The sequence below is a fragment of the Tamandua tetradactyla genome, chromosome 1 (assembly GCF_023851605.1).
Source record: "Tamandua tetradactyla isolate mTamTet1 chromosome 1, mTamTet1.pri, whole genome shotgun sequence".
Lineage (NCBI taxonomy): Eukaryota > Metazoa > Chordata > Mammalia > Pilosa > Myrmecophagidae > Tamandua > Tamandua tetradactyla.
Window position 1 is genome coordinate 123636503 of NC_135327.1, and position 27538 is coordinate 123664040.

At 37.0% G+C, this 27538-nt stretch overlaps 1 protein-coding gene across 3 annotated transcripts in view; it reads left to right on the forward strand.

Annotated features, from left to right (window-relative positions):
- The window catches only part of CDK6 (cyclin dependent kinase 6), a 239945-nt gene extending 214471 nt beyond the window's left edge, over nt 1–25474 (forward strand). For all 3 annotated transcript variants that reach the window (XM_077123888.1, XM_077123897.1, XM_077123906.1), the window contains 3 exons: nt 8699–8749; nt 13504–13639; nt 16038–25474. In XM_077123888.1, the coding sequence (XP_076980003.1) occupies nt 8699–8749; nt 13504–13639; nt 16038–16184 (334 nt within the window). In that variant the 3' untranslated portion in view covers nt 16185–25474. The remainder of the gene's footprint in view (nt 1–8698; nt 8750–13503; nt 13640–16037) is intronic.
- Nucleotides 25475–27538: the final 2064 nt, after the last annotated feature.

Sequence of the window (27538 nt, forward strand, 5' to 3'; positions counted from 1 at the left end):
TTAGGCTTCTTTAGTCATCTGCTATCCATAAAGCTGACTAAATCAGTAAATATATTCATTTGTAAGTTTTGTAATGTTCTTGAAATCTCCAGAGCTTTTCTGAGTTCTAGTTTAATTTCAATTTTCAATTCTGAAATGAAAAATGATGGGTTTTTTTTTCTCTCTCACTCTAGAGGAAGTTACTCATAGTCCAGTTAATATGAGCCCTCTGTGGAGAAATAAAATTATTCACATCTGGTAACAAGGAAAAATTAATTCAGCCATTTATTTTTAAGGAAATTATCAGACTCATGGTTCCCTCCTGTAGAGAGAGAGGCCAGCATATTCTCTAATGTGTGTCATTTCATCTTTCCTGTCAGTGGCACCTCCCTTCCCCTGGTAGAGGTTTACTTGTACTGGTCTCTGTCTCTTACAGAACTTCACCTCAGATTCGTCTTTATTTCATAGTCCTTCCCTTTTATTACCTTGCTTTTTTTCTTTCTTTATTTTTGTGTCCTTTCCCACCAGCCTTTCTTCCTTTCTGGGCTGATTTGCTTCCATTACCTCCTTCCCAGTTCACACCCTCATTAATCTCTTACTCTTTGTTTTGCCTTTGCTAAAACTTTTCTCAACATTCTTCCTTCTTTGTCTTCGAAAGAGCCCATCCTGTCCTGCATACTTGAATGAAGTAAGCACTTAGGGCAAAGTTCCTATCATACATGCCTCTTGCTGCTACTGTGATGGTTTTGGCAAAATGTTAGACCTAGAGAATAATTGTCACTCAGTCCTGGTTTTAAAATGCCCATTCTATGCAAACATATATTGTTTAGTGCCACAAACTGCATAAATATGTACATTCATAGAATCAAATCCTGTTTTGGTTCTGTGTGTCACCTATTCATGTATACATATTTGTGTAAATACACATGCTTACACTTGAATTCCCCAAAGATTAACATGAAAGTGAATTTTGAGTTGGGAGGAATTGAAGTTGATGGAAAGAAGGGAGGAAAAGCCTTCTTCATGGGAGAAACCGTAACTAAATATTGAGTGCCAATAATGGACAAGATTAGGTAGTAAGTTATGTGCTCTGTGTACAGAACCCAGTAAGGGTTAGCCCTGTCCTCAGAGTTCAAGTTAGGCTGTAGAGATAAGTAGTAGACATGGGATAGTATAGGAATAGGGAATGAAGAGGTTAGGTCAACAGATCTCATACATGTAGTATATGGCAAATAGTAATTTTTTTTCCAGATTTTAAAACAAGTGTGTATAAAATGATGAGTGCAGAAAACAGACAGATCACCCTTTCAGAATAAATAAAGCATAAGTAGAATTTCACACATGGAAATTTTTTTTGGTTTATTAATTAATCCTAATCTGATAAATTGGGTATTTGGGGATATTCACATCATATTAATAGGTTGTTCAGAACTTCCAGAGCACATGTCTCTCCAGATGTGCACTTGACTGAATATATGGTAAAGTAAAAACATTTATCCATACACTTTAATACTATATACTTAGGCCTTTCATAAAGCTAGTTTTGTTAGCAGTCTTTACCTGTCCTTCTGAATTTGTAGTATTTGCTTGGAAATATAATTTCTGGACTCTTTTTTTAACAGCTTTATTGGAATACAATTCACATACCATAAAACTCACCAATTTAAATTTTGCAGTTCATTTTATTTTAGTATATCCATGCAATTGTACACCCATCACCACAATCAATTTTAGAACATCTTTCACCATCCCAAAAGAAACCCCATAGCCATTAGCAGTCACTCCCCATTTCTTCCCACACATCCCTGTCCTAGGCAACCACTAATCTACTTTTTGTTTCTCTAGATTTGCCTATTGTAGATATTTCATATAAATGGGATTATACAGTATGTATTTGGTGACTGGTTTCTTTCACTTAGCATAATGTTTTCAAGGGGGTCCATGTTGTATCATTACTTCATTCCTTTTTATGATTCCATTGTATGGATATTCCACATTTTGTTTCGTCATTCATCAGTTGATGGACATTTGGGCTGTTTCAATCTGGTGCTATTATGAGTAAATACTGCTATGTGTATTCATGTACAGGTTGTGGGGTTGACATATTTCAGCTCTCTTGAATATATACCTAGTAATACTCAACTACCTTTTTTGCACATATTTTTCATTATCAAATTTCAAATAATTAATTGTTTGGTGCATTAATTTTTTATTATAAATTAAAATGTTTAAACCAAATTAATTAGCTTCCACTCTCCTCTCCCTCCCATCTCACTTGTCTCTCCCCACCTATATCATTGAGGAACACTGAATAAAATGGGTGTAAGCAAATTCTGTGATCATTCTGGGCCTCTGTCACCACCAACAAAATAAAATAAACTTCTCTATTTAATGAACCTATGATCCTGCATTTGTGTATCTTCTCTCCAGGGAGGTCAGGGTCTGTCTGTCTGTCTGTCTATCTGTCTGTCTGTCTGTCTGTCTATCTATCTATCTATCTATCTATCTATCTATCTATCTTTCAATATCCCAGCACCTAGTACAGCCCTATGTGCTTATTGAGTGATGCTTGCTAAGTATATTAATTGATTTTCCACTTAATCTGGTTTTTTGAGTAGGTGGCAATTATAAGGTAAGTTAACCTTTTTTTTTACCTTAACAGTAACAGCTCTAGAACAGAACATGGGAATGAGAATAAAATAGTAGACCTTCCCCTGAGTAATGTTTTTTGAGAGATTATTTTATGAACAGGGAAAATTCCTCTTTTAATAAGAAAATGGTTAAAGCATAAATGGCTACAGATGAAACGCAAGTTACAGAGAGGTGTTCTGTAGGATGAGCCAGAACTTCCTCACTTTTTTATAGTACAATGAAAATACTGTACTATCAATGAAGTCTTTACTTTTCCATTATGCAGGGATCATTTCCTTTCTATAACAGACATACCAGTATACAGTGTTCATCTGCTAGATAATATATCCTACTGTTTTCCACTGTTCATGAATGATATTTATGTTTTCTTTTGTTGTTTGCTTTAAAAAGTCATGTAATCTGAAACTTGGGGCCCTTTGTATTTTGACACAAAGAGAATCCACTTCACTTATGACAGACTTTAATACACGGGAAGTACATATTTTTGCTTAAACTGCATAGAGAAGAGAAAATTATATTGCCAATTCAGAATTAATCTTTATTGAAAATTTTGAAATTCATTCTTTAGAGAAGTCTTTTCTTGATGATAACACTGCAAGAGTTGTAGCAGGTGTTGTATGGGAAATATATATATGATTTGGAGTTCACCACATGGTGGCAAATAGCCCTTTTCTTTCTTGTTCACTATATGAAATACTTTAGGTTATTATCTGTTTATAATTGTGGCCCAGGAACAAGACAGATATCCCACAATGTGTGAGTAAGAGTGTGTGTAGTTACCACTTGTACTGGTGGTCGTAGACCTGTTTTAGTAGATGATTTATATTCATAATCTCACTTGAAGTTGAACCTATGAGGTAGCTGTCATTATCTCCATTTTACATACGAGGCAATTTAAGAGTCGGAGAGGCTAAGCGAATTTTCTAAGGTCATTCTGGGAGACAGGCTGAATAGGAGTTCAAACCCAGGACCAACCATCACCAAAATCTATGTATGCCCTTTCCACCAATCAGCAAACACGCTGGGAAATCAGCATGTTAACCGACAAGAAATAAACAAGGGCGGAAATATTTAAACTTAATGTCTATACAAATCCAAAAGAGCTTTAGGGAAAATTTTTACTAAAAAACCCCAAGAACCATATATGTTTGGGCATGACAGTACATAAAGTGACATGAGCAGAGGATTGACCTTGCTACGGTTTAGAATGAATGCAGTTTTGCCATTATTTTTGCAGTAATCTTCTATTTATTAAAAAAAAATGCTTATATGTTTCATAAATGAAAATGCAAGTATCTTATCAGCATTAACTATTATAAAGTATAATGTGAAGGGGGATATTTAAAGGAAATGCTTGGAAATCACCTAAAATTCTCTATTATAAAAGCCAATAGCAGTGTTCAGTTTTCAGATATTTCTCCCCCAAAATTATTTACCCTGTCAATATATTGGCTTCAAAAAGGAGGCATTGCAAAGCCTTTCCAGTAGGCTCCTCTGCAATTTATGTGGGAGTTCAAACTAGAAAGAGGCTCGGAGGAATGAGAGTCAGAAAGAGGGCTTGTGCAATAAAGTATAATAGTTCTGAGAAGTGAGTAGAGAGAAAATCTTCTGAGGAAAAAGGAGCATTATAAGGTAGGTGACAAGAAAAAGAATTAGGATATGAAATTTAAAATGGGATCCATGAAATTTAGATCCAAAAAAAGTTCTCTTGCAGATAATGTTTGTGCACCATTACCTCCAAGCTCTTGGCTAAACAATTGTAGGTTTTGATACAGTGACAAAAAAATGTTTGTAAACCACTAATTTTAAGTAATGGTCTGTATAACAAAATAATCTTTTTTCCTGCTAATACAGTAAAGCAGTTGCACAGTTTTCATTTTGGGATGTTCTTGGTGGGCGTAACCTTCTAATTATCTTATTCAACTGTTCTCCCCTACCACCCCAAGAAATGAGCATATGAAGAGGAAATATTTTTAAAGTATATAAACAGGCTTCAGATTTGCTACCCTTGGTAGAATATTTCTATAGCTAATTTTATCTTTAAATAATTAGTTAAAAAGAATTAGTAAGTAACTCATCTAGTGGACTTATGTTTAAAAACATGATATTTCTTAGTGTAGATCCTCTCCCTGCAGTGACTCAGAAAAAAAAAAAAGCATGGCTTTTATCTTTTATGAGCCCTTGTCTCATGGTAAACATAAAATTCTTCTCCCATCTTCAGCCTTCTGTACGTATTGCCTAGGGTTTTGAGGAGAAGTTGATTATTAAGAAATGGAACAAACAATTAAAAATTATCTTGGACCTCTTCGGAGTTTCTCTTTCTCTCCATCTCTAACTCAATTTCAGTCTCCTAGTCCTTCATTTCTTTTATTCTCTCACATTTTGTTCCTTCTACTTCCTTCTAGCTCAGTCTATGTCATGATAATAAAGTACCAGCCAAGTCTAACTCATGTTTGTTATGTGTTTTTTAGCTGAGTCACTCCTACAATTATAAAATTATTCAAGGCAGTAGAATTAAACCCTGCCTCACCACTAAACCAAAGAAAATCATTGAAAATTATGTTCATGTGTGTCCACCTATAATATACCATGTATTATATGAATTTAAGGCTTTTTAACTCAGGTCATATGAAAAGGGAATAATTATTCAAAGTAACCTCAAGGAAAATACAGTCCTGTGTGTTTCCTCAGTACATGGTGTTTGCTGGTGACAAACCTGATAAAAACCTAGATATTTACCAATGAGCCTTCCTTATTTAATGAAAGATTGTATCACATAAGGTCCCTGCAGTTGTCTTACTCTTACATCTCAGTATCCATCTACCAAAGTACACCCAAGATTTTATCATGATGAAAGATTTTATCCTTCCTTTGTATTCACTGTACTTCTCTGTGCTCATGATGCACATGGCATCCACAGTTATAAAACCAGCTCATACAGGGCAGGCAATGGTGGCTCAGTGGTAGAGTTTTCGCCTGCCATACCAGAGACCTGGGTTCAATTCCTGGTACCTGCCCGTGCAATTAAAAAAAAAACCTGCTCTTGCAGAGTATGTAGAATTTTTGTCCAAAAACTGAATAAATTGCTCTAAGAGTTTGATCACACTCATGACCAACCTCGTGGTCAACTGAGAGTGCGTACCAGTTACAGTTAGACTGTTTCAGCCCTTCATATGACCCATTGTCTTGTGACCATGTATTTGTGTCTAAAGATCCATTTTATAGGAGTTATTTACATGAAGTTAACCAAGTTAGTAGACCCCAGAGTTGCAGGCCAGGTCTTCCTAAGGTGGTAAAAGTCATTCTGACCTATACACTGAATTGCCACCTCAGAGTTTCTGGTATTCCCCATGGCAAGTTTTGCTGAGTGTTCACACTTGCTTGCTGGACTCCTTATAAGTTAAAGGAAATTGAACTGATGGACCATTTCTATATTGAGCATGGCCAAGTCCAGCCAGTAGGTACAAGTAAAACTTCTGATTCCGGCAGTATGGTAGACTAAATGACTTGAAAGCCCTTTACTCAAACAGCTAGCTAATGTTAGATAAAACAAAACAACCCACATAGTGTTAGATAAGATAAAACAAGCATTTGTTTACATGCATAGTGGAGCTAACAAGAAAGTTAAGAATATAATATCACCCAGGGCCAGAAATGAAAAGGTAGCTGAAAACTAAAACAGTTGAGGACTCGAGCCACTGCTGTCACTGGGGAGTCTCAGTGCCCACCTAGGGACAGGAGATGATCCTATGCCTTTGCCTAGGAAATGGATCCATTCAAGTTAGGTTAGTCTACTTTGTCTGCTTCCCATTAGCCAGGGCCTACCATATTTTTTATTTCAAAAAAGTAATTTCACTCATGTTTCTGTGGACACAGGTCTTTTTCATAAAGAGTGAGGGAATTGGGATGTTACATAGTCATTTAACCAACTCATCAGATTACCTTACTCTCTGTATTCCCTCTGTGAATTTACTGACTGATGATGTTCTGACACACCACATGCCAGTGCTTTAGCCATTTGAGATAGATACTCAACAAGGAAGGGTTGGTGGTGTCTGTACCCAAAACCTCATAGTGCAAGTATATTTAGTTTTGCTTTGTTTTACTTTAATTTCAACTTTTAAGTTACTATTATGGAAATGGAGTGGAAAGTATGAAAAAATAAAGAGAACTGTTGTTTCTTTGAAACCTAAGTTGAAGGCTTTGGAAAGAATAAAAAATGGTGTATTGTTTACAGTATGAGTAAAGCAGCAATAAAAGATTGGGCTGAGAGGAGAAATTAACATACTAGAAAGGCCTTTAGTCAGTAAGTGTACGGAGAAAATAAAGAGCATCAGTTGATGCAGTAGGTTGCTTTGTTTCACATTAAAGCAGAGCAAAAATTTAAAGACACTTACAAAGCAATCTGAGTACAGAATACCTGAGACACCAGGCTGTTAAGATACCAGGTCCCTTGTCAAATGCTTTTCACAGAACGCCTGTGCTCCATCACACCAGAGGCTTAGCTGTAGAGGCTATTATGATTGCAGAGAACATTTCTATCCTAAATCAGATTACTACTACGTAATAATGAAGAATACAGACTTTAAGGCAAGGCAGACCTGGTTTGCCTTTCATTTATACAATTCATTGTGTGTCTTTAGGTAAGTCATCTCCAAGCTTCAGTTTTCTCATTTAAAAATAGGGACACTAATACTACCTTTCCTGTGGAGTTTTTGTGAGGTTAAATGAAATCATGTTTGGGGAGCATTCAGCACCAACTAAATACAAAGTTAGCGTTTGGTACATGATAATTGTTCAGATTCAATTCTCTGGCTTTTTAAAAATTTTCATTTCTCACCTTTAAGAACTGCCTGGGTGTGTTTCATAGGCCAACTTCATGATTCTTTATCAGTTTTTCTCCATTAGAGAAGTTCTGGTAATATCACAAATAAATTCTTTTCCATTGCATTTGAAAATAATTATTTTCAGACTAATAATCTGAATAGAAACTAAGATTGGGGAATTTTAGGATATCTTCTAACAAGTGAACTGCTGTAAGTCTTTGCAGGATTCTCCACATGTGACCTATATAACAAGTTCACTTACTCATTTTGCATAGAAAATGTTCAAGAAGTCAGGTTTAAGGCTCTGTAAATTGATATAAAATACAAAAAACAAATGAGCTCTGATAATAGGCTACACATATTTTTTAAAAGCGTATTAGGTATTTAAGAATATATATTTGTATCAGTCATTTAGCAAGGAACCAGGGAACATTTGCTTGTGTACCATAGTTGTATACATAATTTATTGAGCACCTACTAAGGTAAAACAATAGGCCAGAGTTAGGGGAAAATCTAGAAAAGTTCCTGCCCTCAGAGAGAACCATTAATTTACTTGGGGAAAATACCAGAAATGTCACAAAGTGGGCTTGGTTAATTGCCAGTTAAATATTCAGTGTAGACAATGAGGACTGTGTGTTTATAGAAGGACATAATTGCCTCTAAGCCCAGAGTAAAGATGTTGAACTTGTAATGGTTAGCTACTATTCATTTGGGAGAAATGGATCGGACATAATCAGAAAAATAGATCCAGAAGCCACTCACTGAAGAGCATTCAGAACCATTTGAAGGGGAAAGGCCCATGAGGAAGTACTATGATAGCAGAGTGGTGAGGAAGTGGTGCTTTGAGGACCTGAAAAGGAACTGACCAAGAACATTTCAAAGAATCACACATACTCATGATCTGAGACAGGACAGTGATGCCTTCCAACAACTATCATGTTTAGTAGGACCTTTAAACCTGAGCCCATATATGTTGGTAGCACTGTAGTTACAGTTATTGTGAATGGGATACCAATGGTTGTAAAACCTGGGAATCACCTACCTCTGGGTGTTCATGAGAGATCCCTACCAGAAGTAAATCTTAAGAAAAACTCATTTACCAAAGAAAAAGTGTCTCGATTCTTGACTTCCTCTCTTCCTACAAAGAATATTTTGCTTCCTATTATAGGATGATAGCGACAGATGTATTTAAATTGTCGCCTTAGAAAATTTCTTGTTTAAATGTATCTTTATTCTTTTAGGCCTCTTTTTCGTGGAAGTTCTGATGTGGATCAACTAGGAAAAATCTTGGAGTAAGTAATAACTATAATTTTATATCACTCTCCATAGTATTAAAGCATTTACAGTGACTTTCCTCTGATGCTCATATAACATATTTATCTCTTGTCTTTCTTACCCAAGCTTCTGCTGCAGACAGTGTTACTATGTGCATGGTGAGTGGAGACAGGGCAGAAGCACTATCTTATGCAGAGTCCATCATGACATGTGGTCTAACTGCTCTGCTCTGGAAGCTTTATGTTGCTTGTGTGGATCTTTTTTGCTGCTTGTTCTTTCTTTGCTTGGCTGAGCTTCAGTTCTATAGTTCATATATATTGTCTGCTTATGGTCACTTCAGATACACCTGCCCTTGGAAGAAGGCTCCTTGGTGACCTGATAATCCATCTTTGTCCAGTGGGCTTCTGGTACTCATTGAATATCCTTACTTACCCAGGATGGTTTTGCACTGTTTTGTTTTCCTGGGCAAAAGATGGTGTGCTGCACAATCCTACTTTCTTTGGAGCACTGAAATAATGAAATGAGAATTCTAGGTTCTAATCCTAGGTCTGTGACTAAATAACCTTGCAACCCTGAGCAAGTCATTTAAAACACCTTGTAAAGGGTTTTTACAGTGTCTGGTACATAATAAGAGCTTTAAAAACGTTAGGTATTATTATTCCTGTAATTCATTATTGATTATTTAACCTTTTTGTTCCTTAACTCCTTCATCTGAGAAATGAAGCTTTGAACTTGCATTCTCTTTAAGATCCTTTCTTGGGCTCACATTCTTTGGATCCAATTGTCTGTTATATAGCCTTTTGACAATTGCAGAGTCCCACTCATATCTACGTGCTTGTACATGTGAGGGAATGTATGCTTTCATGTCCCTACAGTATAGCAGGGCTTCTTTTCTCACAAAGCATGCTGTGTGGCATTCTCTTTGAATTCGTGCCTTTGCCAAGCCCCATCAAAGTTGGGGTGGAGTAGGAAGAAAGTGGGAGTACTAGACCAAAAATAGCCCTGTTCATTGCTCGGTGACACTTTACAGGAATCTCAGTAATTTTTAGGACATTTGCAGCTTTAATGCTGCAAATAAATGCCCCTAAAAAACAGAATTATGTTTTAACACTCTTTACTCAAGCATAGCTGCTTAAAAATAGTCAGAAAAAAACTGGAACCTAACTTTGTTCTTTTGGTGACTGGAAGTAGTGTTAGGAGACTTCTGTTAATGCCAGTGCCATTGCTGAGTCAGAACCCAGTAGCTTTAAGGCCTGAAAAACATTTGCCAGTTTTGTCAGAGGCCTCCTCAGTCCAGGGCAGCTGCCACATACTGCTGCTACTATGACCACTCCTGTAAAGTAGATGAATTCCCCACAAAGCCTTGATGCTTCTCCTCTGCTTTTGCATGTCAAGTTCTTTGATCATCCAGTTATGGACTCCCATCCTTTCTTCCCCATGATCTGACCATCGAATATATTTTATGTGTCTGTGTTCTTGAAATTGGAACTGTGAAAGTTGGGCTCTGTTAAAAAGAAAAGCAATTTTTACTGAAACCAGTTACCTAATCTTGAAGGCAACCACCTGCTGTCCCTCACTGACAGCACCTGAAAGTTCTCTCCTGTTCCGGCACTGACATGTGCAATCTAGTTAACACCCTTAGTGCGACTTTGTATTTGAAGCCAGTAATATGGGCCAGAGCAACGTTTGAGGAACAAGTTTATCTTGCTTCCAAGTGAAAGCCAGTTCTACTTCTGGCAAAGGCTTGGTGATCCAAGGTTGCAAGCAAAAGAGGCAGACAAGAAGTTATATACATTTTGTGCCTTTAGAGCATGGTTCTTCTTGGTTTCTGGCAGTGTTCTATTTCCAGTGAATGAATTACCTTGCCAAAGAAAAGGGACAATGCTGCACCCTAGTGACACTTCTAAGGTACTTAAAAAAAAATGTCTGTCCCTGCCATCACTGCTGTATATAGGTTTTGTGTCCCGTCAGTCTTTCCAGTATAAATGTCAACTCTTAAGGCTTATATTTAGCTAACCAAATAGTGATGTCACTTGTTAATAGACCTGTCAGAATTAAAGCACTCAGATTTGGGCCATAAAAGTTCATTCTGGGCCGGACAATGGTGGCTCAGTGGCAGAATTCTCGCCTGCCATGCCAGAGACCTGGGTTCAATTCCTGGAGCCTGCCTATGCCAAAAAAAAAAAAAAAAAAGTTTCATTCCGGACATAAAATTGAATTTTTTTTTAAAAGAGAACCGATATTCACAAAATCTTAAAGGCAAAAAATATTTCTCTATTGAAGAAGGTTTATGCTTTCAAAAAAAAGAGCAACACTTTGAAAATGAAACTATATGCTTTTAGCCTGTAACATTTTAGAGAATTTTTAGAAGCAGTATCATAGTTAAATGGAAATAAAATATTATGTTTTAAATAAGGAAAACTGGATTCTCTCTGGGCTCTTGGCCACACTTGCTGTGAGTGACCTTGGCGCTTCATTTCATTTCTCTTTTTCAGTTTCCCTGTCTGTAAAATGGGAATAGTAATTCCAGACCTATATATCTCAGGACTTTTTTTCAGGGCTCAGAGTAGGCAATAGATTTTAAAACACATAAATATATATATATTTAAATACATGTAGCATTTATATCCATACTTATGATTATATACAACATATACATTCAGAGACATGCTGTTTCTCTGAAAGCTTTTAGCATTCTGTTGCCCATATTGCAAGACTTAATTCCATGCAAATATAGCTAAAGCCACAAATAAAAGTATTCTAAATTATTATTAAGAGTTGTTATAATCAATTTTTAGGTGATTGATGATTGTATGAAAAAACATTAATACAAAATGACTGAAAGTCTAAAAATGCATGAAAGAAATATAAAAACATCTTTAATAAGCATTCTTTTCCTTCTTTTGTTCTGTGCCAATGTATCTAAACATACATACTCATACATTTGTTTTAATACTTAATCATGGTATATTTGTTTTCTTCTTTTTACTCCTATTCTAGGCCTTGCTACTAAAACAAATTTCCATTTTGCTCAAGTTGTCATTTCTGTTTGTTTGTTCCTGTAAGTATGTCCATTAGTCTGTCTTTCTCTGACTCACTAATATACCTTTCCCAAAATGCCCAACAGAGGCAGGATTGGGGTGTCTTTACCCATACACCCAGTGGCAGATGCACTTATGACAGATGTCTGCTTTTCCCAGGTAAGATCTGTGACCTGGGTTCTATTAAGAAAAGAAAGGGGGAACAATGTCCTGCAAAGGTCCTGTGGCATTTACAATATCTTCCTAAAACCTGGAAATATATTCATGAGAACAACCCTTATAGGCCTTGATGCTAACAAGTACAGACCATGGAGAATACACTAATGTGGGCCAGCACCATTTCTAATTGTAGCTAAAATAGTTCAGTCCAGAATTTGAGTAGTCATATATCCAGAACATTAACTGTCTACAGAAAAATATTTTTTTTATTCATTGTTAACCAGAGTCTGTGTGAGATGTAAATTCTTGTATCCCCTGATTTCCCTTGTTCAAACCTACCTGCCATTTTTTATTAGAAACTATAAGTAATAACTACATAATATATAAATTATGTAGGGCCACTGGCATATTAATATTACTGAAGAAGAATCTTAAGTCATACATCAATAAGAATCAAACAATTTATATATTCTTTTTTCTTTTAAAAGGGGGAATTCACTAAGTTGCAAGTTTATAATTCTAAAGCTGAGAAAATGTCCCAATTAAAGCAAGTCTGTAAAAAATGTCTAAATTAAGGTATCAGCAAGAGGATACCTTCACTCAAGAAAGGCCAATGATATTCAGGGTTTCTCTTCCAACTAGAAAGGAGTTTATATTTTTCGTGTGCTAGTGATGTATTTACTATCTATTTTGGATTAACAGTGAGATTATTTTCTTATTGTAATAATAGTGGGTAACATATTGATATTGACAGATTCTGTGTACCAGGCACTGTGCTATATATAAATTATCACTGATCCTTGTGTAGTTATGGAAACTGAGGCTCACAGAGGTTGGGGTAACTTGTCTTTAGTCACACAACCCGTAAGTGAGAGGTGCAGAATTTGCATCCAGGTCTGCCTATTTCTAAAGCTTGTGCTCTTTTTAATTACTTGATGCTTTCTCCACATTTCTGGTTCCAGAGTGACTTTCAAGGGAACCATAAATAATATTCTTCATATTTATTGTTTGCTCACTTTGGAATAAGATAGATTTCCTTCATTGAAAAGGTTTGCATGGGATAGGACTAATATACCATTTAATCTCATTTTTTCTCTAATTCTAATGTATGTAATTACAAAAATGCAACCAAATTTATGTTTTAAAAAACTTTGCTGGATGAGACTGATAAAAGCATGTCTGTACTGAGGTGTTCAAGCAAAATACAAAAACACTCTTGGGCATGAAGGAAAATATTATGTACCCCATGTGATCTCCTTTGAATACATAGGTCCTGCTTATTCAATTTTGTCAGGGTTTGACCTGGTAATGCAGTATTTTCCATTTCCAACATATCTTTTACATTTATATCCATGCTGCCTGAGAGATCTCTCATCTCTTCCCAGTGAGACTGATTCTCCTTCAAGATTACCCTCTACCCCTTGATCACCATATTGCAGTAGGACAGAGATAATTGAGAATCCCTGCGAAGTCATACAAGTCAGGGGCTCTTGGCCCGCATCTAGAATTTGGTTGGAAAATTGCTTTAGCATAGCAGCTAATGCTTATGTTCATGTGTGGTTCTTTTGTAGCGTAATTGGACTCCCAGGAGAAGAGGACTGGCCTAGAGATGTTGCCCTTCCCAGGCAGGCTTTTCATTCAAAATCACCCCAACCAATTGAGAAATTTGTAACAGATATTGATGAACTAGGCAAAGATCTACTTCTGGTAAGTGCATGCGATGCAGAGTTGGTCTCCACTGTGCTGATGCCAATTTGGCCGGGGACGTGAGTGTCAGTTTAGGGACTGCTATAGGCAGCACATGCCAATGACCACACAGCAAATCTCTCCCTGGGTTTCATTTTTACACCTGTAGAAGCTTGTGGCTTTCATTCTGGAATGTCTTCAGTGCCTAGACAAAGGGAAAGTTTCTGATCCACTTTCTTTAAATCCACATCTTTGAACATTCATTTGAATGCAGCCTTAAAAGCCTCTTGGTTTGTTTGGGCACAGGCTTCTTTAACACTACTTTAAGCAGCTTGTTTGTCATTCTTATGTGCCTTTTCTTAAATAGGTACACCTTTGGGGAAATGTTTTTCTGTAGGGACTATATAGCAGTCCTCCTTCTGGTTATCCATTTATTTAATAAGTATGCCACCACATATAAAATATCTCACTGAAAATAAGGTTTTCTGTGCCCTATTTGAGACTCAAACTCATAAATCTTGGTCTGATCAGAATTCCCTATATGTAGAGGCCAGGATAATAGGTAGAAGAATATCTGAATGTGCCTCTTTCCTTGTCTGGAACCCCACTAAATAAATAATGGTTATCCTTTACCTGCTGAATTAACAGCCTTTGATATCTATCCGAGAAAGTGTTTGTAGGCACACAGGACATGTACTCAGTAGGAAATAGAGTCAGCTAAGGAGTTTCATTCCTCTTATCCCTGTCCTGTTCCCAGCTTTAAGCCATCAGTGTATCTATCAGGACAAGGCTTCCTCCCAAATAAAGTTCTGGGGGTATTTCTTTATCTTGAACACATTCCCACAACTCTTTTCCCTTCTTTTCTATATGTACCAGGGTTTAAACTAGCTGCTACCCTTTCTAATGTCACAACCCGGTCTTTTCCTTCTTGGATTCTGAGTATAGAGAACTCAGGCTCAAGAATTTTGTCCCTGATTTCCTGTCCTTTGCGATTCAGCCCTTGTAAAGCTTTCCTAAAGATGTTTATTGACATTGGGACTATTGGTAAGCTCCTTGCATTACTTGCCCTTTGGCTTTTTGATTTTCAGAAGACCCTATAGGGAGGTTGGCTTCCATGGACTGGTTAGGGAGCTCAGAATAAATAAGATACACTGAATTTTCTATCTGTATGTACTTTTCTAGGCCAGTAACCTTCAACAGTGTATCAGAGGGATCCATAATCCAGTCAGGACCTGACTGGGACTCTGAACTTCCAAAGGCAGGGACCCAAATTATGTGGAAAAGGTCTACATTAACTATGATAAATTTAAATCTTTAGATTACATAAAGGTCTGGCATTCATTTATGTTTCAAAATACTCAGCTAACCGCATTGGGTGTTGTATCACAAAACTGAAAGACATTGTGAGTTCCTGGAATATTGGGCAGATCTTACTCATTAGTGCTTGTCACATGGTGGCTAATCAGAAGATGTTGATGAAAGGGTAGGAGGAAGAACAGGGACTGTTATTTGAAGAAGATAATTACCTGGGGTTGGAGTGTACATAGGACTGAAAATGGGTCTGAGATAAGGGAAATCTTCTGTATAATTTATTATGTATAAGTCGTTTTGGAAGTGAAGATTGCTACCCCAAAGGCTTACTTTTCCCTCCTTTCAACTTTCCTACCTTAGTAGCCCAACCAACTGACCAAATCAAGGAGCTCTGCTAGGCCTTACGGCTCCTGTACACAGGGATCAGCTCCTTCATCCTAGTATCTCTGCATTTGAGTTTATAGCCTCGAATAGAGTTTTTTAATTTGAATAGAATCTAATGAATCTAATAAACCCCTTATAGGGGTACTAGTAGCCCATATAGCACTTGATGTGAACTGGAAGGAAAGTGCCCCCTTTCTCCTGGTTGAGTGGCAGCCCTGAGGCAGGGTTCATGGCTTGCTAATGAAACGGTAGCTAGGTTTTAGTTCTTACTTGCCTCCTTCACTGGGTACCCTTGTTCCATGATTATCCTATACAGCTGAACAAAGCAACCTTCTTCTGTCCCCTGCTCAATAGCAAACCTTGGAACAGGATTAAGAAGTTAAGGCAAATGTCTCTAATTATAACACTAGCTTTGTTAGCAGTAGAAGAATCACTATCTAAGTGAAGCTATATGCATACCGTAACTTGTAATGTGCGGTGGTTTGGAGAGAAATCCTGGGTTGACTATAGTCCACAGGCCACCCAAAAGATGTTGGCTTTTCCTGAGAGGCCATTTATACATTAGAGAGTACTGTCTAAATGGTATTTAGTATCCCGTGAGATAAATATTCATTCTCATTATAGGCACAGTTGGTACATGGCAATGAATAAATGTTTAACTGTGTAAGCACATTATATACATGGACATGTTTTATGTCAGTCAATTATTTTTTCTGTATCACAGAAGTGCTTGACATTCAATCCAGCCAAAAGAATATCTGCCTACAGTGCCCTGTCTCACCCATACTTCCACGACCTGGAGAGGTGCAAGGAGAACCTGGATTCCCATCTGCCGCCCAGTCAGAACACCTCGGAGCTGAACACAGCCTGAGGCCCCAGCATCTGCCTTGCGCTGTTGGTACACGAGAAGGTCCTTAGTGGCTGACAGGTTCCCCAGGAAAGCCCTGCAGAGCTGTTTGAGGATCCCTGTCTAGAAGCCTTCTAGCCACTGTCTTCCAGATGGGCTCTGCTTCTCCACAGAAATCGCCTAGTTTACTGATTTGAAATCAATGCAAAAGTGATTGTGGCTTTATGTTTGTTTGTTTGTTTGTATCTGTTTGTTTCAAGATCCTGGAAATTTTCCAGAAGAAGACAAGCTGCTGACCAATTGTGCTGCCATTTCATTTTTCTAACTTTAAACGCTGCCAGTGTGAAGTGGACAGGCCAGGCACAGCCGATCTATGATATAATCTCTCCGCAGCTGCCTGGGCCTCATTTGGTACTTTTGAGTGTCTGTGTGTGTGTGTGTGTGTGTGTGTGTTTTGTGATCTCTTAAAGTGTTACTTTTTGTAAACAACAGAATAATTGAATTTTAAAGACCGATAAGGTGTTTAAAGGTGACACAAAATAATGGGCGTCTGTTGACTGAAGGTGATTCACCAGAATGGGCTTCTCAAATTATAGAAAGTTGAGCCTGTGTCCTCAGCATTTCTTTTCTGGCCAAAAACAGTAAATTTAATAGCTGTAAAAGAGTCACTATCTAGAGGAATTTTATACACACAGCAAAAAGAAAAAAAAAATCCTAATATCTTTTATGAGACCTATTTTTTAAATCATGCTGTCTGTTTACCCTTTTGAAAAGCTAAATTTACCCTTTTAAGGCGGTTTTAGCCTTCTGTATAATATCATGTGTTATTGTTTCTTTTGGAAAATACCTTTTATAAGCTTTTTATTATTTGCTATAGATTTAGGGAATGTACCTCAAATAGTTTTAAAAAAAAATTTGTCCAAAAAATAGAATATGCCTTTATTTCCTAATTTGAAATGTCCTTATATCCTTTTGGCTTTTGTTATTTTGTTTTGTTTTTGTTTTTAAGAATTTGTCAGAAACTGTTTCCTGTTTTGGTTTGAGAGTAGTGCTCTCTAACTAGAGACAGGAATGCCATTTAACTTTTCCCCACCTTTTACACTGTACTTTCCATCATGCACTGCCTTCTTTGCAAAGTACCATTTTGTCTGTCTCCCAGCACCTATAATATATATTGCTGCCGTTACATAACTAATAACAGATTGCTTAAGCTGTTTCCACGCACCACCTGCTTTATTTCTTGCAATGAACATTTCATAAATACGCAGAGTCAGGTTATGGCTTATGGTCTCAACACAGTCCTAGCAAGGTCCCATATGTTCTCAATTTAATGTGACCATCCTATGTGGTGTTCACTGTTATTACCTAGGAAATGAGTAGAATACTTGTTCTGCTCCATCACCAGCACATAGACTGCTTTGAAGTGTTAGTATTTTACATTTTTATAGAATATATTGTCAGTGCAGTATCTAAAGGAATGTTTTAAACTATTTTTTAGAGACATATGTGTATTTACTCTATAAAATGATGTTTCCCCCATCCCCCAGGCTGCGTTCCCGCCTAGTGCCTTGTGCATATTCCTGCTTTCTGCAGAGCCAGCCTGGCCCAGTCTTCATGAACAGCTTCACTCTGTCTTGTTGTTTGCTCGCCTTCTGTAGTCCATTCTATTCCAGACCATCTCTGCCATATACACAGTTCTGTGCTGATTTGACTCTCATAATCAGAAAACACAGAAATGAAGTTTTTAGGAGGAAGTTGTTTTGATTGCATGGAACGGTTAGACCATGCTTAGAGTTAGGATTTTCAAAGAATGGACAGTAATTCCCTTAGTAGAAAATGTTCCAGATGATATTTATGCATTGTAAAGCCTTACTAAATTTTTGACTGCTTAATATTGCATATGACTATGTTTAAAAGAGAAAAATTAGATGAATGTGTCTTCTGAAAATTTTTTGGGTTGGGAGCCATTCTTTTTTTATACATATATTGTTTAACATTGTTCTAATTTGGTAGTTTGAAGAACAGAAAATTCTTCATAAAGCAAGATAGAAATGAGAAGATGGGCCATAAGAATGTTTTATACTTTCTTCATTGTGCCAACACTGATTATGTTTTGGCATCACTGTAAATGCTTGAGATATAGTTAATCCAGAGATTCAGGATAAGTCATACTATCAGTCTCACCCAGAAAGGTGAGTTCTGCCTTCCGTTTGAGGATCAGAATTACAGAGAATATCACTAGGACCTAGAAATTCAGAATTTCAATGTGCTGATTCATCATGAGCGATTTGGTCAGTATCCATGGTTAGAATGAACAGGACTTTAGTTTTTGCTTTTATAAAAGCTTACCATAAGTCAACTCAAGAAAAATGTAGCTGTTCTAAACTGAAACTTTTCAGCATTCTTTAGAATTTTAAATGAGTAGAAAGCCAACTTTTATTTCTACTTTTGGCTTGTTTCTCAGTAATGTTTGTAAAGAAAACTAAAGCATGAGAATTTTGGCTTTAGAGACTTGGCAAATTTATCCTCTGATGATGCAGAATGAGAGGGCATCTTGGCCTCTCTGAACTTTATCAGGGGCTGTCCCCAGCTCTTCTGTGTGGTTTTTGCACTTGAGTGATTACCCTCTCGCTTCATGTCTTTTACATCCATGCTCACCATTTCAAGTCCAGATCCCACACAAGCAGCCTTGCCTTTAGGGCACTTTGAAGCATTATAGCAGAATAAGAACTTAGTGTGAATACGACTTATTCTCTGACATATGGTTTGAGACATCTTTGCCAAAAGCGGGTAGTGGTTAGCTGTAAACATCACACTGTCAATGTTATTTCGGCTTATAGGAAGTAAAAATATGGAGATAGATTTGAAATCACATTTGAATTTCTTCCTGGGATTGGTGCAAGAATGTGCTTGATGGTTTCTGTAAGATGTTTGGTTCTGGTGGTCCAAATATTATGGGAATTGTTATGTAGGATGGAGTTGTAGCAAATTGCTTTTAAAAAGAAAAAAGAGGGAAACCTGTCTACTTAGCCATCCTTAATCTATTACATGGTAAAGGGCAGTAAGGACCTAACCTTTAAAATACAATTCACTAGGGCTTGTAAAAAGAACCCAATAGGCTGGATCCTCCCACTTTGTCCCTCCTTTGAAGTGGATGGGAATTTAAGGTACAAAAAAACCTGTTCTGGAAGAAAGCTCTGGGTTGTTTCAGTCCGTTGTACTCCCCCAATTTTCACACTGTGAATGGTAGGCTTTTCATTTAGCCCTAAGTGACCTACTAAAATAGTTCAAAATTGTTCATCTAAGAATGGAGTCTCAGAATTTTATTTTTGAGTAAAATGAAAATTGCAGAATGCATATGGTGTTACTGTCTTTATGAGAAAACTCTTAAATAGCACCAGTCATATTGAACCTTAAATTATGTATTTGAATTCAGTTTTTAAATAACTGTAGTTTCTTCTCTTAAAATTGATGCCTGTTAAATTCAGAATGTCAATTTTCGTTACATTATGGAAATTAAATCATGTAAACTTCCTAACATTATAATCATATTAAAAGTCATCTGTCCAAAGAATCACTTCCTTTCTTTTAAGTGACAGTTGACTGTTGTTATAATAAGCATGTGAGAGTATCACATTTTTCAAAGGCAGGCTTTTGTTTTATAGTTGTGTATAGGAAAGAATAATGTGAAAAGTTAATATGCCACCATAAATAATTGTATTAATATAGAAACTACAGAATATTTACCTTGGGGAAAAATATTAATATATATTATACATATATACTTGGATATTGATGGAATTAAAAAAGGCATATTTTACATTGTGACTAAAGATATCTGATTTCTAAATCTTTAAAAATTATTCATAAAATAGTGGGCAATGGATAGAGAAAATTTGGAATAAATAAAGATACTCAAAGGATAGTTTCAAAGTTAATGTTGAAGGATATATATTTTATTAACATATAAATTATAGGAACATATTAAAATCACGTGACAACTATGAACTTGATATGTTCAAAAACAAATTTTATGGAGAAGCTATTCCAAGCGCAGTTACCATTTCAGAGGTTGAGCTGAGCAAACTAAACCATTCATATTCCTTCTTCGTTTCGTGGGGAAGAAGCAATCACGTGAACCTGCACTGATAATACATGACCAAGAATGTTCATTGTAAAAATTAAAACAAATTTTTAAAAGGCATGTTTCCTATGCCACTAGGATTTTTTTAATTTGTGAACCTTACCCAAAACAATTTATCATGTGCATTAAATACATTTAGGTATATAATTAGCTAGGTATTTTGTGTTCCTTTTCCACAATGGAAAAACTTCTTAAGGCTATCAGAAGTCTGTCGATGTAAGTCCTCATAGTTAGTAAATGTTCTCAAAAGCATGAGAGAACAGCATTTTCATTTCTTACAGCTCCCTTTTTTACATCAATGCAATTCTCATCAAATGTTTGGTGACCATTTGCTGCATACCTATATCTCAAGCATTTCTAACTTGCACTTTTCCAGAAAAGAAAGAAAAAATTCTTTTGGCCTTCTTTATCTTCTGATCCTTGTAAATAATAGAAACGTAGAAACAGGAAGGGTCTGGAGTCCCTTCCCCCCACTCCTTTATCTTTTTTTAATGAAGTACCATCAGCTTTTCAAAATGTTTTCATTATTCGTATTCCCAGGGAATTAATTCATATAAATGAATGTATTTCCATCCACATACTTGTTTCCTTAACACTGGTACTCTGTCCTTGAGGAAGAAAACCGAAGAGTCACCTTAAAAATAAACATAGGCTTTTTTCAAGCATCTAGTACAGCAATTTGAAGTTAACATGATAGGACAGGGAGGTGGTTTTTTTTTTTACCTTGCAAAGCCTGTTTGCTAAGTTCACATTGTCGTTATGATGAGCTTTCTTGTTGTAGTCCATTTTCAGGGGGGCAAAGAAAAGCAAAACTGGCAGACGAAGGCCAAAGAGGTACTTCTAAAGACTTGATTCTTATTTTTCTTCTGCCTATATTCAATGATCACCTTGCACTTGTTTTTCAAGATAACTAATAGCCTTCATAATGTTCTATAGCTTATACATTTCACTGGTTAGCTAGATTCTGGACATTTGTTTGTAAAGTAAATTTGCTTGAGGATGCATAATAGACCCATTTTGATCATTTGAGTAAAGAAAGCCTAGTCATTCAGTTCTTAAAGAAACATTCTTTAAAGGTAAGTGAGTATCTGTTACTTTTCTAGGTGCAGAAGTTACAAAAAATGGGCAAGGCTTGCTTCCTAAGAAGTCAACCCTCGTTTGTAAACAGGACAGTTTTGTCAGGCGTGTAAAACTCCACAGTTGTCTCCAACATGCATCCCAGTCAGATCGTTTCACGTCCCCTACCATGATAGCTGTTAGAACCGGAAGCACACATCCCCATTTAAAAAATCGGATGAGCAAAATGATTAATGAATTAGTAACTAAGTAGACAAAACTACATTTTCCTAAAGAACTGTGACCCTGAAATAGAGCCCTAAAATACTAAAAGACTGGTAATTTTTACATGTGTGCGTATATATATATATTTGTTTATGTTTTAAATCACAGGTCTGCTCAGAGACCCATTATTCGCCAGATGGTTTATTTAATTTTGGAAGTCACCTTCCTCAAAAGAATCACTGGAATTAAGAGAGAAGGAACTTACAGTATTTTTCAGACTTTCCTCAGTATAGCACAAGAGAAAGGCAGTTTATTCCTTCTGAGTGGCAGAAACTCGATGGTGACTGCTTAACTTAAAACCTAACAGGCAGACAAGTCTCAGTTGTTGATACTGAATCAAGACATCGCACACCAGGGCTGTAAAAAGTGCCTTAAAGGCATCGGCCATATCCTTCTGCTCAAAACCCCGCTATAGTAAATTCCAGATTAAGCCCATAAATGAAAGGACAAATTAAAACCCAAAGTTGGTTATCAGTGGGCCAGTTTGAATCCCATTTGCGCGTGACTCCCACGTGAAAACCATGCAGGTGTGTTGCATCTTCTCCCGGCCCCATGTTGGCCGGGGGCGGGGCAGAGGGCGGAGCTAACTGAAGACCTGCTCGCCTGCTCACCTGTGTCTGAAATGATATAAAGACCCGGCAAGATACCGGCCGAGGTGTAAGTGTGCCCTGCTGCTGTCTCAGAGGCACCTGTTCTGCACTCTTTGGGAGTAAAATGTCCCTAGAAGTAAACAGGTGTCTTCTGTACATAAATAAGTACAACACAATTCTCCGAAAGTTCGGGTAAAAAGAGATGTAGTAGAGGCTGCTCTGTGTGATGCTGTCTGCCAGGCATCTCTCAGGCTCTAAGCTCAGCTTTTTTTTTTTTTTTTTTAAGAGAAGATGTATAATTACAGGAAAGATGTTTTTATTTTTTTATTTTCTATCATTCTACATGTACGATGGCAAAAGATATGCCTGGAAAAGTTTTGTTTTGAGAAAACATTGTTTATTTTCTGCTTCATCTTCAGTTTTGGCAACAGCTCCTAACTATAGTTTCGAGACTCTTCTTTTTCTTTGTCAAGTAATTCAAAGTATTTAAACCAATTATCTCATGTAGGACAGGATTTTCCTGTTTAGAGGAACTTTTTGTGTGAATTACTTATCATGCAAATAACCCCGTCTCTATTTTAGGAGTTTAGATAGTTAAATGTAGGCTTTTTAAAGGGGACACATATCTGTACATATTGACTACCAAGAACTATGACCGTGTAGCACTAATCAGCAAGCATAGAGCCACACAACTATTTAATTTCTAACTCTGTGGTTTCTATCCAAATTCCGTTGGCATGCTTATGTTAAAGTTCTGAAGATGCCCTTGTAACCTTACTTGAAAGTTTCTAATCTTAAGTTTTATGAAATGCAATAATATATATTAGCCAGCAATATTTCTGAGTTCACCAGCAACTCTAAACTTGACCTTGAAGCCTCTGAATAATGATAATGTGTTCCAGCAGTAATACATTTCCTGAACCCCTCAAGTGCATCATAACCTTTTCATTCTGGTCCTGTGTTTGCAATGATGTACCCATGTTTATTACAGTTCCTAACTTACTTTGTATTCATTTTCCTATGACCAGTAATAAATGTATTCATTAGCTCATGGAATTAGTGGCCACAACTACTCCTAGGATCAGCACTTAACAAGGTGGGGAATTTTTATTTCAAGTTGTTCTACATTTGCATAAATTATTTCTATTATTATTCATGTATATTATTTATTTCTGAATCACACTAGTCCTGTGAAAGTACAACTGAAGGCAGAAAGTATTAGGACTTGCATTTAATGTCATTATCATGGTCTTGATGGAGTTAAGGAAATAAAAATTAGACTAAGCCCCCTAATAAGCTGCATGCATTCTAATATGATTACTAGACTTTAAGACTGTAGATGTAGTCTTTTTGGTGTCTTGGTGTTTTATCATTGTATAAAGGAGCTAAAGCAAAGGACTTTGTAGTTTGCTTTTGTCAAATATGCATATAGCATAGTATAAAATATAGCAAAGTAGAAACTAAAGCTAGACAAGCATTTCAGATACTGCCTTAATTTAGAAAATTTGCCATTGGAGTAGATGCCGATCAGTGATAGGTGCCTCCCTTGGCCTGGCTTTGTGAAGAAGCTTCCCCTGCATGATCAAGTGTCCTCATAGATATCGTGTATAATAATGGGGACAGGTAGAACTGTTGTAGAGAGCAATGTGAGGATTTTCCGTAGAAATAGTACTATGTCAGCTTGTGCCTTAAGGCTTCGAGAATGTCTCAGATGGAGGAGTCTAAGTTTCTGTGCTTCAGGCAACTTGAGTTTTGTACAGAAACAATCCAGTCTGGTAATAAAAAACAAGGATTATATGTACAATAATCAAGAATGGGATTTTAACAACTAACAATGCCCAACACTGTGAAAGCTTGTTCCATTTCTGGAATTTTAGGTTTTGATGTGAAGGTTAAAGGTTAAAGGGCAAGTGATTCATTTAGAAGAGCAGCATGTGTTAAGAAAAGTACAGTATCGGTTCCCATAGAATGCAGGTTAGAACCAGAGAGTTTTATAGGATTATCTTTACTGAAATGTTACAAAAGCATGTTTTCACTGTAAAATGTTTTAGTGTTTCTGCATTCCCATAGTGTCTAGTTAAAACTTTCTTCAAGGTTTCTGCAAGGGTGTCACCCACAATAAGCTTTTTTGTTTTCAGTTTATTCTTATAAAAGAAAATGTTTTAAAAACAGAAAAGAAAAATCCTAATTTGGACATTTAACTTGTTGGTTTCTGTGTTTGAAATCACGGTTTTGGAGATGTAGAGGTTGTGCATGTCAGATAATCATCTAGGCTGCGCAAGCCAGCCCAGGATGACTGACCTCCTTCCCCAGCCCCTACATCTCTTTCCTCCTACTAAAGCTCTCCCTGCCACTATCCCAGCTTCATCTGATCACCCGTCCACCTCTGCCACTCTTTGGGCCTCAGAGACATGATGAGAGATACTTTAGGCACCTTAGATGTACCCGCCTAGGCCAGGCCAACACCCCCACTTGTCCTTCAGTGAACAGTCATCATGAGAAGGTTCCTGATGCAGGCACACCGTGTGCTCATGGCACCAATTACAAATCCACTCTAGCTCCTTTGCATACACTTGATTTTTAAACCAAGTCATTCTGCAGAGCTTTTAGTTTGGGCTGTTGTGGTACAAAGAGAAAAATTAAGCAGGAATACAAACCACATTCCAGGCTGCTGTTTTCAACCCAATCACAGGCTGTACTTTTACTGTATTTCTCCATACTTGAAACTCATTCTGCTATATTCATATCAGGGTACAGACTTATAAGGGTGCATGTTCCTTAAAGGTGCATAATTACTCTCATTCCGTTTGCTCATATTGCTACAAAATGCTCTGTTTTGGTGCTTTGGGTTCAGCAGATTAAAAGAAGCAGTGTAGAAATTCACTGCCGGGAACAGTTTTAACAAGAATTTTGGCAGATGACTCAAGTTTGATATTGCTTCTGTTTGTTTCTCTGCACCCAAGATTGGGGGTTACCACACTGGCCTGTAGGGTCCACCTGGGTATCCTTCTTCACAGGGTATATAAACCCTGTGCTCTCCCCAAGTGTGGCTGCAACCTGGCTCTCTGAAAGCAGGGACCTTCCTACGTTTCTGGATGGTTTAACCCTCAGAGAGAAATGGGCTCGAGTAGGATAAATGGGAGCAGACTTGGAAGGGCAACCATCCATCCCTGCATTCCACACAGAAAGCCCTCCAGAGGCAAAAAAAAAAAAAGCAGAAGAAAAGACTAAAGCTTATCTCTAAGATTGCTCTCCTCATAGCCTCCTGAGCTGAATGCTCTTGCTTTATCCCCTTGAGGCAGATGAAAATACAGGTCAGGTTATCTAGATTCTTCCTGCCTCAAGAAAATACAAAAATTGGTGTTTAGTCAGGCAAAATATGTAATCCAAGGACCACAAAAACTTACATTAAATATACCTCATCACTAGAAATCTCTCTGCTAAAAAAGTGGTTCAGGTAAGGGACGCTTTATGACCCTGAGTTTCTGAGGTCAAGTATAGCCATTCTAGTATGCACCTTACTGGAAGACTTCTTTGGAGAGGGAAAACTACAGTGGTGACTGTGGCCATTGCAAAGGTAGAATGTCAGAGAATTCAGAGGGTTGCAGATGAATGATCCTTTGGAAACTGGATGTCTTACTGGGTGCTAGAATGCAAATTTAGGTATTTATTGTCAAATAATGGAATTCATTGTTTTTTTTAATTGGTGTTGAAATGTCACTGTCAAGTTAATTGTTTTCACTTATGCACAAGCTAAATTGAAGCAAACAGTGGTTTGTACCTTTTGTACAACTTCTTACAATAAAAATATCAGTAGCAAATAAAAATAATAAAAACAGCAATTTCTAACTGCTTTCTTGATGATTAATTACTATCCTGGTATTTTTCTTTTTACTTTAAGGTAAGGTGAATATAACAGCAGTGGGCAATGTATAATTAAAGAGCAAACTTTAGCAGGATGCATTTTAAGCTTTTGTTTTAAGAGACTCCTTTTCAGGCTTCAGATGATTAAAAAAGAAAAAGAAATAGCAGAACATTGAGCTTAGAGTTCATTCAACAGATATCTATCAGACACTTTTTAGTTGACTGTGTTACACCTTGAAGATGCACAAATGAGAAAGACATGACCAGTCCTTTCCAAAGCTTACATACTGAAGAAGGGAGCTGTGAAAAAGGTTTATGTAGCCAATTGTTGATAACCTTTGGGAATCAGCAAAGGTTTCACATGGGAAATGACTTTCTAGTGGACTCAAAAACAGAAGTCAATGTTTGCCAGTCATACAAGGAGAAATACTGTATTAACAGGGAGCAATATGCATGAAAGCCTGCATTGATGAAAAGGCAGGCAGGAAAGTACAGCAAGACTGATGAGACTGCTTATAGGGCAGTGGCTGTCAAACATTCTCATCATAATCTATAGAAAGAAGTATTATCTAACAGCATGATTTGGCACACGCAAATGTACGTATGTTGGAAATTTTTTTCTGCTCCACTGAAAATAATGGTGTGACATCCCACTAAAGTTGATTTCATAGGTAATGGCCTACACTTTGAAAAATACTTGGCAAGGGGAGGCAGGAGATGAAGTCAAGAAGGACTTCATGTGCCACATAGAGAAGTTTGGAACCACTGAAGGATTTTCAAGAGCGAGATAACTTGTTAATATTTGCCCATTTTTGTTTGATCACTTATGTCTTAGGATCAGAGTGAGAAAGAGACAAAGAACCTTCAGAGATCCTGCATGATAAATCAAAAGGGAAACGCTGGCTGCTGTCTCCTAACATGTTCCCCTCAGGTATTTTTCAGTTAGCAGAATTAAGCACCTCTCAGAAGTTCCCTTTTGTTTTTTTTTGTGTGGTTTTTTTGTTTGTTTGTTTAATAGACCCTAAATTTCATTTAAATTTTAAAAACTCATCTGAAATGTTCAGGAGGGATAATACAGAGTCAAGAATTTCACCTTTATTGAAAACTTCAAATTTTGTGATTTATTAAGAGGACAGTCTTAACTACATGTGTTTCTGCAAACCATAGGCACCTACAATCAGATTGATTGGACCATTTCCATAGAAGCTGTGTATAAAACTATCCTTCTTTTGGGTCTGCTGTACCCAAAGTCACATTCCATTAAGAGTCTAGGGGACCTTTGCCACTGATTTTTCCTTTTGGTGCATCTGTCCAATTTATGCTTTCCTATGCTCTGGGAAAGAATTCCCAGTTGGGGCCATATTTCTGGGCATATCAGATGCACCAACCAGGGAGACACATGGGATTTGGGACCAAGAAACTGTCAGTCTCTTATATGG